The 12,702-nt window shown below is 42.3% G+C and overlaps 1 protein-coding gene across 1 annotated transcript in view; it reads left to right on the top strand.

Moving 5' to 3' along the window:
- Positions 1-314: 314 nt before the first annotated feature.
- The window catches only part of Rbl1 (RB transcriptional corepressor like 1), a 54,129-nt gene continuing 41,741 nt past the window's right edge, over positions 315-12,702 (top strand). The window contains exons 1-6 of the mRNA XM_090352315.1: positions 315-606; positions 5,737-5,870; positions 8,743-8,943; positions 10,119-10,183; positions 10,311-10,439; positions 10,534-10,694. Of these exons, the coding sequence (XP_090208441.1) occupies positions 451-606; positions 5,737-5,870; positions 8,743-8,943; positions 10,119-10,183; positions 10,311-10,439; positions 10,534-10,694 (846 nt within the window). The 5' untranslated portion in view covers positions 315-450. The remainder of the gene's footprint in view (positions 607-5,736; positions 5,871-8,742; positions 8,944-10,118; positions 10,184-10,310; positions 10,440-10,533; positions 10,695-12,702) is intronic.

Below are 12,702 nucleotides of genomic sequence, written 5' to 3'. Positions count from 1 at the left end.
TCTAAGGCCCCGGGGCTGGCGCTGGGGAAGTCGTCTCGCTACCTAGAGAATCCGCCGCCCAGAGGGCGGCGCCCGGACTACAATCCCGGCGGCCCTCGCGCGGCGCGGATCCCTCCGCCCCGCCCCACCCAGCCTACGGCGCGCCGCGTCCAAGTATCCCCACCTGCTTACTCCAAAGCCCACTGAGGGCAACGCTAGGTCCCCTCGGAACCCGCAGTCCATCCTCTGCGTTTTCCGATCCTGTTTCTGGAGAAGGTCTCCTGGAAACTTCAGAGTAGAAAGGGACTCTTTGCGGGGGATGGGCGAGGCGGAGGCAGACGAGGCAATGGACGACGCTCTGAAGCGGCGGATTTTCGCGCGCTTTTGCCGCGGGGCGTTGTGGGTAGGCGCGCCGGGAGGGAGAAAAGAACCGGGGGGTGCTGAGGCGCGCCGCCCGCGGGGCTCGAGGCTATGTTGGAAGAGGAGTCCCACGCCGAGGGCGCGGCGGTGGCCGCCGCGGCCGGGGAGGTGCTGCAAGCTCTCTGCCAGGAGCTGAACCTGGACGAGGGGAGCGCGGCCGAGGCTCTGGACGACTTCACCGCCATCAGGGGCAACTACAGTCTAGAGGTGAGCGGCGGCAGGTGGGCGCGGACCCAACCTGGCCTGGCCCCACCCCTCCCGCCCCGCCCCTGCCCCCGGGGGGGCGCCGGGAGCTCCGAACCGAGTGGGGTCTCGGCCCTTCCCCGCGCCCGGAGGGCGTGACTGGGAGGCTCGTCGGGGCCCCGCAGCCCCTCGGCTGCTTCGAGGCGGGAAAGCGGAGCTCTGGGAAGGCGCGGCCCGCCCTGCGCTCCGCGTCGCTCTGGAGCGCCCCACTCCCCACTCCGGGCTTCCAGACCTGATCTCCCTGCCCCGCCAAACCCCACTGCCGTTGCATCCTTGTAAGTAGAATGGTAAAAGCGAATTGCGCGCCGAGACGCTGCTGCCCAGCTCTTGCAGTCTGTCATCTGCGCGTTCTCTATGAACGCATTCTATGCCGCTCCATTCCAAAGAAGAAGCAGCGGAGCCCCAGCCACTGAAACGCGGTGGCTAAGCCAGCCTGCGGAGGCTATGCCCTTTAAGTGCTCTCCGCACTTTTCCCCCTCGTAGGCAAGAGGACACTTTTGTGGTGTGCCTTACAAAGCTCCCTCCCTCTTCCTCTGTCTGCCTGCTGTCCTTATGCTTAGCTGTGTCTGGCGCTGAATAAAAGAATTGGCGGTTATCATCATTAGAGTTTCTCAGTCGTTCTTATGTTCTGTTTTCATAACATTCCGTGTTCTGAACATGCCAAATTAGGGAGATTCAAGATTCAAATGGATTTTTTCTGCCCTGTGTCATTATAATGTAGAAACTCAGACAAGCCTGAGCAAACCTAGTGTAGAAATGGAGTAGCCTCCATTTCTTGCATTTGTACTGAGTATGTGTCATTCAACAAACAATACAGCACGAGTATATTCTATTAAGTATAAGTAATCTAGAGTTAATTTAAAGTGTATTAGAGAGGGTAGATTGAAGGTAGAGTGTAGATCTGGTATGGAAAGGTGACTACAGATTATGCACTCATATCCAGGACTTGATGAGCACTCCTGGGTTTTGGTGTCTTCTGGGGTCATGGAACCAATCCCCTGAGGGATACCAAAGCGTGATTTTGTTTCAGCACATTGCTCCAGTGGCCTGGGAATGAACCCAAAGGGCTGGACTCACACCACAAGCTGGCAAAACTCAGTGAAATAATGATTGAGTTCAAAGGCATCAAGTAGGAAGATCCTAGTTGGACTTTGTGTATCCTTATGAGAGACTGATGTCTTCATGATAAGGCTGAATCTATTAGATAAAGGGCAGTGATCTGCATCTGGAGTGGCATAACTAGAAAGCTGAGAGGAGAATGAGAAGGTTAAGGAATGATGAATTAGTGGTCTTGTAGTTGTAGACTGCTGTTCTTTGACAGCCAGAGAAGGCTAAAACTTCCTTTGGTCTTACCGAACAAACATATATTGAGTGTTCAACTAGACCCTTGCTTCTGCAAACTATTTGCTCTGTCTAGAGCCTTTTACCAATAACTCCAGGGAAGGTGAAAGACCTAAATATCTGTTTTAGACAGAATCAATCTGGATACTTTAAATATTTTCTTTAGAAACCATGGGTGTTAGTCAGGTGCCAGTGGCTCACACCTGTAATCTTAGTTACTCAGGAGGCTAAGAAATAAGGATTAAGGTTTGGAGCCAGCCCTGGCAGAAAAGTCAGAGCCTTATCCAATTAATCATCCCTTGCTTACATTTTCTCCCATTCCCCACTTAGAGTTTTGGTGATTTCTACTTAGCAATTTGAAATCTTCTTTTGTGAAGCCTTCCCTGACCTCCAAAGTCTGCTGCTGTTGCTATGGTTTGTGTACCACAACACTTATCTGCAATTCTTCTTAAGACTACATCATCTTACCAATTTTTTTTTTCCCCAGTCTTGGCTTAAACTCAGGGTCTGAGCACTGTTCTTAGGTTTTCTCAAGGCTAGTGCTCTACCACTTGAGCCACAGCACCACTTCCGGCATTTTCTCTGTATGTGATACCCAGGAATCCAGTGTCAGGTTTTCATGTGTGCTAGGCAAGCACTCTACCACTAGGCCAAACTCCGGGCCCTACATCTTAGCAATTCTTTTTTTTTTTTTTTTTGGCCAGTCCTGGAGCTTGAACTCAGGGCCTGGGCACTATCCTTGAACTTTCTCAGGGCGAGTGCTCTACCACTTTAGCCAAAGCACCACTTCTGGCTTTTTTTTTTGGGGGGGGGGGTCATGGGGCTTCAACTTGGCCTGGGCACTGTCCCTGAGCTCTTCAGCTCAAGGCTACCACCTTAACCTTGAGCCAAGCCCCACTTCCCATTTTCTAGAGGTTAATTGGAGATAAGAGTCGCAGGTCCTTTTGTGCCTGGGCGGGCTTTGGACTTGATCCTCAAATCTCAGCCTCTTGAGTAGCTAGGATTACAGGTGTGAGCCACCGGCCACTCCTGGCTTTTTATATGTATATGTGATGCTAAGGAATTGAACCCAGAGCTTTGCATATGCTAAGTAAGCACTCTACCAGTAGGCCATGCTCCCTGCCCCACATCTTACCAATTATAGAAAATAGTTTCTGTTGCTCTTTTTAGGTTTAGATTGGAAATCTGTGAAGTCAGAAGCCATCATTGTGGGCTGGGGATATACTCAGTGGTAGAGGGCTTGCTTCACATACACAAGGTGTAGGGTTAAATCTCTTGACTGCAAAAATAATAAATACTTTTTGTTTTCTTGATGGTACTAGCATTTGAAATTAGTATCTTGCCTGATTCTTTTCTTAGGAAGAAAAGGTCAATAATTCTAGTACTTGATTTTTTTTTTTTTTTTTTTTGCCAGTCCTGGGCTTGGATAGTACTGGTTTGTTTAAGGATCAAATCTAGGGTTAATATCATTGGAGTCCCTGGAATACTCAAAGGCCTTTTCACATCCTATGCAGGCACTCAAACATTAAGCTACATTCCCCGTCCTTTTCTTTAGTACTTATATAGTCTCAATCTTAGTAGTAGTAACCTGTATCCAAAGCTCTATAATAACATGGATGTTATTCTCAATTAATTCATTAGTCAAAGACTCTACAAAATTTTTAGCATAACAGTTTCATTTAGTTCTTTTCTTTCTTTTTTTTTTCTTTTTTTGCCAGTCCTGGGGCTTGAACTGAATCCTTGGACTTTTTCAAAGTTAGCACTCTATAACTTGGGCTACAGCACCACTTCTGGCTTCTTCTGTTTATGTGGTAATGGGGAATCAAACCCAGGTCTTCCTGGGTTTGACAAGCACTCTGTCACTAGGCCATGCTCCCAGCTTTTTTTTTTTTTTTTTTTTTTTTTTGCCAGTCCTGGGCTTGAGCTCAGGGCCTGAGCACTGTCCTTGGACTTTCTCAAGGCTAGAGCTTTACCACTTGAGCCTCAGCACCACTTCCGGCTTTTTTCTGTGTATGTGGTACCGCGGAATCGAACCCGGGTCTTCATGCATGCTAGGCAAGCACTTTAACCACTAGGCCAAACTCCCGGCCCCCAGCCTTTTTTCTTTTCTTTTTTTTTTTTTTGGTTGGCCATGGGACTTGAACTCTGGGCCTCAGTGCTGTCCCTGAGCTCTATCGCCCTACCCCTTGAACCACAGTGCCACTTCTGGTTTTCCAGTGGTTAATTGGAATTAAAAGTCTCATGAACTTTAGTGCCTGGGCTGGCTTTGAACCACAGTCCTCAGATCTCATCCTCCTGAGTAGCTAGGATTACAGACATGAGCCACCTCTGCCTGGCCTCAGCCTCTTTTATAAGTCTTAGAGTTTGGTCATAAGGTCTGCAGAACAATGAATATGAACAGTATTAGAGATTTGTGTCTGTTCTCCTCTCACCCCCCAGTCCTGGGACTTGAATTCAGGGCATGGGCTCCGCATCTGAGCTTCTTTTGCTCAAGGCTAGCACTTGACCAATTGAGCCACAAAGCTACTTCTGGCTTTTTTTTTGTATGTGGTACTGAGGAATCGAACCCAGGACTTCATGCATGCTAGGTAAGCACTCTGCCATTAAATCACATTCCCAGATTGGTTATTCTTAAATTCTTAAAATCCAGTAATATTTCAGCAGCATGTACATAAAGAATTCTATCTTGAAAAAAAAATTTTTTTTTTTTGGTTGGTCATGGGACTTGAACTCTGGGCCTGGGCACTGACCCTGTGCTCTTCACCTCAAGGATAGTGCTCTATCACTTGAGCCACTGCACCACTTCCAGTTTTCTGGTGGTTAATTGGAGATAAGAGTCTCAAGGACTTTAGTGCCCAAGGCTGGCTATGATCCTCAGATCTCAGCCTCCTGAATAATTAGGATTACAGGATTACAGGTGTGAGCCACCTGCGCCTGGCCTCTTGGAAATATTTCAAGTCTAAAAAGAGAAAATTAAGTACTTGATTACTAGATATCCTAGATATCATTCTTTTTCTTGTTGTTGTTATTTAGTGAACAGAGATATCTACTAAGATGGAAGAGGAGGAGACTACTTTTTTATTTTTTTTTTGTCAGTCATAGCGCTTGAATTCTGGACCTGGGTTTTGTCCCTGAGCTCTTCAGCTCAAGGCTAGCACTCTACCACTTGTGTCACAGCACCACTTCTGGTTTTCTGGTGGTTAATTGGAGATACCAGTTTCACAGAGTTTAGTGCTCCACTGGCTTTGAATTGTGATCCTCAGATCTCAGCTTCCTCAGTAGCTAGGATTTCAAGCATAAGCCACTGGTGCCCACACTCTCACCCTGGAATTTTTACCTTTTTGAATATGTTACATTTTTGGAATGTGGGAGAGGTTTGTTCTTAGATCAGTACTGATTTAGCATGTTCTGGTTGGAAGAAGAGAAGACTAAGAAAAAGGAATTTTGTCGGTATCACATGCATAGAAAAAGCCGAAAGTAGTGCTGTTGCTCAAGTGGTGGAGCTCTAGCCTTGAGAAAGCTCGAGGACAGTGCTCAAACCCTGAGTGCAAGCAAAAAAAGAAAAAGGAGTTTTATATTCATCATTCTGACTGTCTTAGCTTTGTGACCTAGGGGAGATTTTTTTTTTTTTTTTTGTGGCTTTACTTGTTGAAGGAAAAATAGACCAAAATAGGTCTAAGATCTCTGCTGGTTTTGGTATTCAAACATTTTATCATACTATAGCTATCTTTCTATTTGTCTCTTGGCTTCCAGGGAGAAGTTAAACACTGGTTGGCATGTTCATTATATGTTGCATGCCGCAAAAGCATTATTCCCACAGTTGGAAAGGGTATCATGGAAGGAAACTGTGTTTCACTTACCAGAATACTACGTTCAGCTAAATTAAGGTAAACACTTTGATTTTTCAATGTTGTATGAGTCCTAAGTCTAATTTTAGCATTTAATTTGCTTTTATTTTAAATAATTTGACTTAATTCAGTCCCAAGGTTGTTAATGAATACCTGTCTTTTCAAAGTCTCACATTTCTTTTCTGCCTTTCTTCCTCAAACTCTGACCAAGGGCTGTTCTCTCATATGTTGTATAGTGTGCAGTAGCTACTGTATAGTTTTAGTAAAGAAGTTATGTGCATCCCATTCCCTGAAGCTGTGAAAAATGTAGATAAAGTTTTCTCAGTTACTTGTGATTTAAATCAGGATGACTTTTATTCATTTATTTATTTTTATATTATAAAACTAGAGGGAACACTTCTTGAAAATGCGTTCAAAAACGCTTTTTCATACATTTGAATTGGTTCATTGATGATGTTAGTTGATTATAATTTCCTTTTCTATCCTTCAAGTCCAATAAAATTAACTAGTATGCCACTGTTGGAACATACTATACTTACCCTATGTTGTATGTGTGGACACATGTGTATGTGAAAAGAATGAGATAAGATAGTCATTTTAACCATTTTCAGACATTTAGTTTATTGACATTACGAACGTTCACATTGTTTTACACCCATCACGACCATTCATTTCTAGAACCTTTTTGTATTCTCAGAGTTTCAATACCTATGGAGATAGCTGACAAAACTTCTTTAAAAAATTACAAATTTTTAATTAAAGGATACATTAACTTGAATAGTTCAGGAAGAGGGAGTAATAATATATAAAGTGATTTTCATTGAATATGTACTTAACCTACTTCAAAATAATTAATCTTTATGTGTAGTATATGTGAAGTTACTGGAGTTCTATCTCTTATCACACACACACACACACACTCACACACAAAATGCATAATATATCTAGCACCCTTGGCTCATACCTATAATCTTCGTTACTCAGGGAGCTGAGAGTTTGAAGCCAAATTGGGCAGATTGGTAACAGAGTTGTAGCCTTAAATGAAAAAGCTCAAATATCATGATATGCTTCTTTGTAAATATTTTGCCTTTTTGTTGACTTTCTTCTTACTGAAACAATATCAGTATGAAAGAATTTGAGCATTTTTAAGGCTTTTTTTTTCCTTTTCTTGCTGAATTGCTGTATTAATTCTTTTTTTTTTTTTTTTTTGTTATCAGTCATAGGGCTTGAACTCTGGGCCTGGGTACTGTCCCTGAGCTCTTCAGCTCAATACTAGTGCTCTACCACTTGAGCCACAGTGCCATTTCTGGTTTTCTGGTAGTTAATTGGAGATATGAGTCTCATGGAGTTGAGTGCTTGGGCTGGCTTTGAACTGTGATCCTCAGATCTCAGCCTCCTGAGCAGCTAGGATTACAGGTGTGAGTCACCAGCACCTGGCTCTATATCAATTCTTTTTTTTTTTTTTTTTTTCCAGTCCTGGGCTTGGGCTCAGGGCCTGAGCACTGTCCTTGGACTTTCTCAAGGCTAGAGCTCTACCACTTGAGCCTCGGCACCACTTCCAGCTTTTTTCTATGTATGTGGTACTGAGGAATTGAACCCGGGTCTTCGTGCATGCTAGGCAAGCACTCTACCACTAGGCCAAACTCCCAGCCATCTGTATCAATTCTTTTTTTTTTTTTTTTTTTTTTTTTGCCAGTCCTGGGCCTGGCACTGTCCTTGGACTTTCTCAAGGCTAGAGCTCTACCACTTGAGCCTCAGCACCACTTCTGGCTTTTTTTTTTTTCTTCTATGTATGTGGGGTACCGAGGAATCGAACCCGGGTCTTCATGCATGCTAGGCAAGCACTTTAACCACTAGGCCAAACTCCCGGCCCCTGTATCAATTCTTATAGGACCTTTTACCACAGACTTTGTAGAGTAGTGTTTGGGTTTTTTTTTGGGGGGGAGGGAGTAGGGTGGGAGTGGGTTGGAGGGAGCTCAGAGTTTAATGCTAGCTCTAGGACAGTGTTCAGGCCTTGAGCCCCATGATGGACAAGAGAGAGAGAGAGAAAAAGAGAGAGAGAGAGAGACAGACAGACAGAGTCAATATTTTTAAAGCCAAAACAATGTTTCTTGGTGGCTTACATCTGTAATCCTAGCTACATAGGAGATTGAGTCTGAGGATGGAATTTAGAGCCCAGCATACTTTGTAGCTTAAATGCAGAGCATCATCTAGATATTTTAGAAAATAGAAGTGATGATATTCTCACTTCCTGTATAGCAGAAAATACTATGCTATATCTACTAACTCAAAATCTGTACCTCTGTTTTAGTCCTGGCAACCAAAGTAATTTCATAACACTTGAAATGAAGTTTGTTTTTTGTTTTGTTATTATTATTATTTTTTGCCAGTCCTGGCTTGAACTTAGGGCCTGAGCACTTTCCTTGGGCTTTCCTCAAGGCAGGGCTCTACCACTTGAGCCACAGCACCACTTCCAGCTTTTCTATATATATGGTACCGAGGAATCAAACCCACGTCTTCATGCATGCTAGGCAAGCACTCTACCAGTAGGCCAAATTCCCGGCCCTGGGATGAGGTTTTTTTTTTAAATAAATTCAAATTGCTTTTTCTTTTCTTTTCTTTTCTTTTTTTTTTGCCAGTCCTGGGCTTGAGCTCAAGGCCTGAGCACTGTCCTTGGACTTTCTCAAGGCTAGAGTTCTACCACTTGAGCCTCAGCACCATTTCTGGCTTTTTTTCTATGTATGTGGTACCAAGGAATCGAACCCGTGTCTTCGTGCATACTAGGCAAGCACTCTACCACTAGGCCAAACTCCCAGCCCTGCTTTTTATTTTCTAAGTCATGAATAGAATGTTCTTTTTATTCCATTATTTGGATTAATTTTAATGTCACTTTTTCCTCTTATATTTTTAGTTTAATACAATTTTTTAGTAAAATGAAGAAGTGGATGGACATGTCAAACCTGCCACAAGAATTTCGTGAACGTATAGAAAGGCTAGAAAGAAATTTTGAAGTATCTACTGTAATTTTTAAAAAATTTGAGCCTATTTTTTTAGATGTGTTTCAAAATCCATATGAAGAGTTACCAAAGTTACCACGAAGCAGAAAACAGAGGTAAGACATTTGAATCCTTATGTATCTGTGATAGAAACCTATTTGGAGAGTTTGTTCTTTTAAAAGTCTCCATCTTGTCTGAAATATATATCTGCAAAGACTTAAATTTCTTTTAAAATTTTTGGACAGAGCCGGGCATGGTGGTTCACACCTGTAATCCTAACTACTCAGGAGGCTAAGATCTGAGGATTGTGGTTCAAAGCCAGCCTATACATGAAAGTCTTTCTTATCTCTGATTAACAGCCAGAAAACCTGAAGGGGTACTGTGGCTCAAAGTAGTAGAGCACTAACCTTGAGCTGAAGAGCTCAGGGACAGTGCCCAGGCCTAGAGTTCAAGCCCTGTGACTGACCAAAACAAAAAGAAGTAAATTTATGGACAGTTATGTGATCTGGGAACTCAGGGTAGCATTTTTCACTTGTTTTTCTATATTCTGATTTATTTATTTTTGCCAGTCCCAGACTTGAGCTCACGGGCTGAGCACTGTTCTTGTGGCTTTCTTCAAGGTTAGAGCTCTACCACTTGAACCCCAGTACCACTTCTGTTTTTTTTCTATGTATGTGGTACTGAAGAATTGAACCTGGGTCTTAGTGCATGCTAGGCAAGTACTCTACCACTAGGCCAAATTCCTGACCTCTGTCCCTGAACTTCTATTGCTCAAAGCTAGCACTCTACCACTTGAGCCCCAGAGCCACTTCTGGCCTTTTCTGTTTATGTCATACCGAGGCATTGAACCCAGGGCTTCATGCATTCTAGGCAAGCACTTTACCACTAAGCTACATTCTCAGCTCTATATTCTGATTTTTTTCATGCAAGATTAGAAAGATCTATTTCATAATGCAAAGTCCATTTCATAAGCCACAGATTATCTGCCCTTGTCAATGGAATTTTACATGTAGTTTGACATTATTTCTTCTTTTTTTTTTGTCAGTCCTGGGCTTGGGCTCAGGGCTAGAGCTCTACCACTTGAGCCACAGCACCATTCTGGCTTTTTTTTTTTTTTTTAATGTATGTGGTACTGAGGAATTGAACCCTGGTCTTCGTGCATGTTAGGCAAAGACTCTACCACTAGGCCAAACTCCTGACCCCAGTTTAACATTATTTCTATTTGATTTTTAAATTTAAATGATACTTTGCAAGCTCATCAAACAAAAAAATACATTTGTTTCTTTTTTAGGAGGATTCCTTGCAGTGTTAAGGATCTCTTTAATTTCTGTTGGACACTCTTTGTTTATACTAAGGGTAAGGGGACACTCTTGTTTGGCCTTACTAGTTTCTGTATTCTTACTGTGGGAACTTAGTGGTATTTGACATGAAAGATTTTTGACTTCTGTATGTGTGTGTTTGTGTTTTTTCCCCTCTTATAAAGGTAATTTTCGTATGATTGGAGATGATTTAGTGAACTCTTATCATTTACTTCTGTGCTGCTTGGATCTGATTTTTGCCAATGCCATAATGTGCCCAAATAGGCAAGACTTGCTAAATCCATCATTTAAAGGTAAGATCTTAATTATTTTTGAAAACCAATTATATTTTTTTGGAAAAGGAGTTTGAAAGATTGACTGTGTTCTTCTCACACACTGTCAAACTAGGTTTGCCATCTGATTTCCATACTGCTGACGTTAGGGCTTCTGAAGAACCTCCCTGTATAATTGCTGTACTGTGTGAACTGCATGATGGGCTTCTAGTAGAAGCAAAAGGAATAAAGGAGCACTACTTTAAGCCATATATTTCAAAACTCTTTGATAAGAAGGTACTGTATTTATAATTAAAAGACTGAAATTTGTAGGGGTTCTCCAGCAGCCTTCACAGAAAAAAATTATTCTCTGCGTTGTAGGACTCAGGGATAAGATTCTCAAGTTTTAGTCTCTACTGTGAAGAATTTTCCTTTGGTCTTCTTTTTTTTTTTTTTTTTGCCAGTCCTGGGCTTGAGCTCAGGGCCTGAGCACTATCCTTGGACTTTCTCAAGGCTAGAGCTCTACCACTTGAGCCTCAGCACCACTTCTGGCTTTTTTCTATGTATGTGGTACTGAGGAATCGAACCCGGGTCTTCGTGCATGCTAGGCAAGCACTCTACCACTAGGCCAAACTCCCAGCCCTCCTTTGGTCTTCTTGAGATGAGAAATTAAGGTATTGAAGAATGTGCCTAGACATATGTATTAATAAAGAAATTTACTATCAGGACAACTCTAGGAGGTCTCTGATAAAGAAATCTAAAGAATAGAACATGAGAGTCAGCCTGATTAACAAAAACAAGTGAGTGCTAATGGTTCGTATCTGTAATCCTAGCTTCTTCAGAAGCTAAAACCAGGAGGATTATAGTACATGGCCACCCTGGAAATATATACATGACCTCTTGTTACAATGTGGGATTATGGTGGTACATACCTGGCATCTCAGCTCTGTGAAGGACTAAGATTGGAAAAGTCACCATTCTTGGCCTCTTCAGGCAAGAAAGTCTGAGAGATTCCATTCCAGGGGAAGAAACTGGGCATGGTAGCATAGAGTAGGTGGATCACAGGTTAACCATGAGGTTTGGCAAAAAAAGAAAACACTATTGTCATCAGCAAGATAAACTTTTAAAGGTACCAGAGGGTATGTCTAGTGTGTTGCACAGAAGTGGTATATTAGTGCCCCTGGATATAGTAGTTCTATATTTTGGTTACCTTCTTTCATTCCAAAATTAACCTTGTCATTTCAACCATAATTCTGTTTTTGAAAATACTTCAAGGATTCTAAATTGATTCTAGATATGTCCTGTCTATGGCCTGTATACAATGATACTCTTATTTCATTCTTGTTGAGTTTTTAGTATAAATATCAAGAACTTTTTTTCTTTCTTTTTTTTTTTTTAACTCAGCGCCTGGGCATTGTCCCTGAGCTCTCTTGCTTAAGGCTAGTGCTCTACTATTTATTTTTTTCCTTTTTTTCTAGTCTTGGGCTTTATCTCAGGGCCTGAGCACTGTCCTTGGGCTTTCTCAAGGCTAGCGCTCTACCACTTTAGCCACAGCACTGTTTCTGGCTTTTCTATGTATGTGGTACAGAGGAGTCAAACCCTGGTCTTTGAGCATGCTACGCAAGCACACTACCACTAGGCCAAACTCCTGGCCCCTAGTGCTCTACCACTTTGAACAGCTGTGCCACTTCCAATTTTCTTAAAATATTTTATTGACATTGATTTTCAAATCATACTTCAAAAGTCATGTTAAACAAGTATTCAAGAAGGGATTCTTTGTATATACTCACTGGCACATAGATTTGAAAACATAATTAAAATTAAGCTGGGGGTTTGTATATGTCATAGATACATATCAATCTATATAATATAACATTATGTCTATAGAGTATATATTCCATCATATATTTTTATGTCCGTGTAGTTATGTTTATATCTCCAAGACCATGGCCATAACCTTGGGTACCCAAATATTGAGTCATCACTCTTGTACTGTTTGGATCTAATATCCACATATTAAGGATACTATGCGCCTTTTCTTCCTTTGGTCTTGACACCACTTCCAATTTTTGAGTAGTTAATTGGAAATAAGAGTCTCATGGGGACTTTTCTGCCTGGGCTTGCTTCTCAGCCTCTTGAGTAGCACAAGTACAGACATGTGTACCAGCACCTTACAATATATCAAGAACTAAAAGCTTTTTTTGTGTGTGTGTGCCAGTCCTGAGCACTATCCTTGGATTTTCTCAAGGCTAGAACTCTACCACTTGCGCCTCAGCACCACTTCTGGCTTTTTTCTATGTATGTG

Source organism: Megascapheus bottae, chromosome 18 (genome assembly GCF_031878675.1).
Source record: "Megascapheus bottae isolate mThoBot1 chromosome 18, mThoBot2.hap1, whole genome shotgun sequence".
Lineage (NCBI taxonomy): Eukaryota > Metazoa > Chordata > Mammalia > Rodentia > Geomyidae > Megascapheus > Megascapheus bottae.
This window is presented reverse-complemented; position numbering and strand designations above follow the sequence as displayed.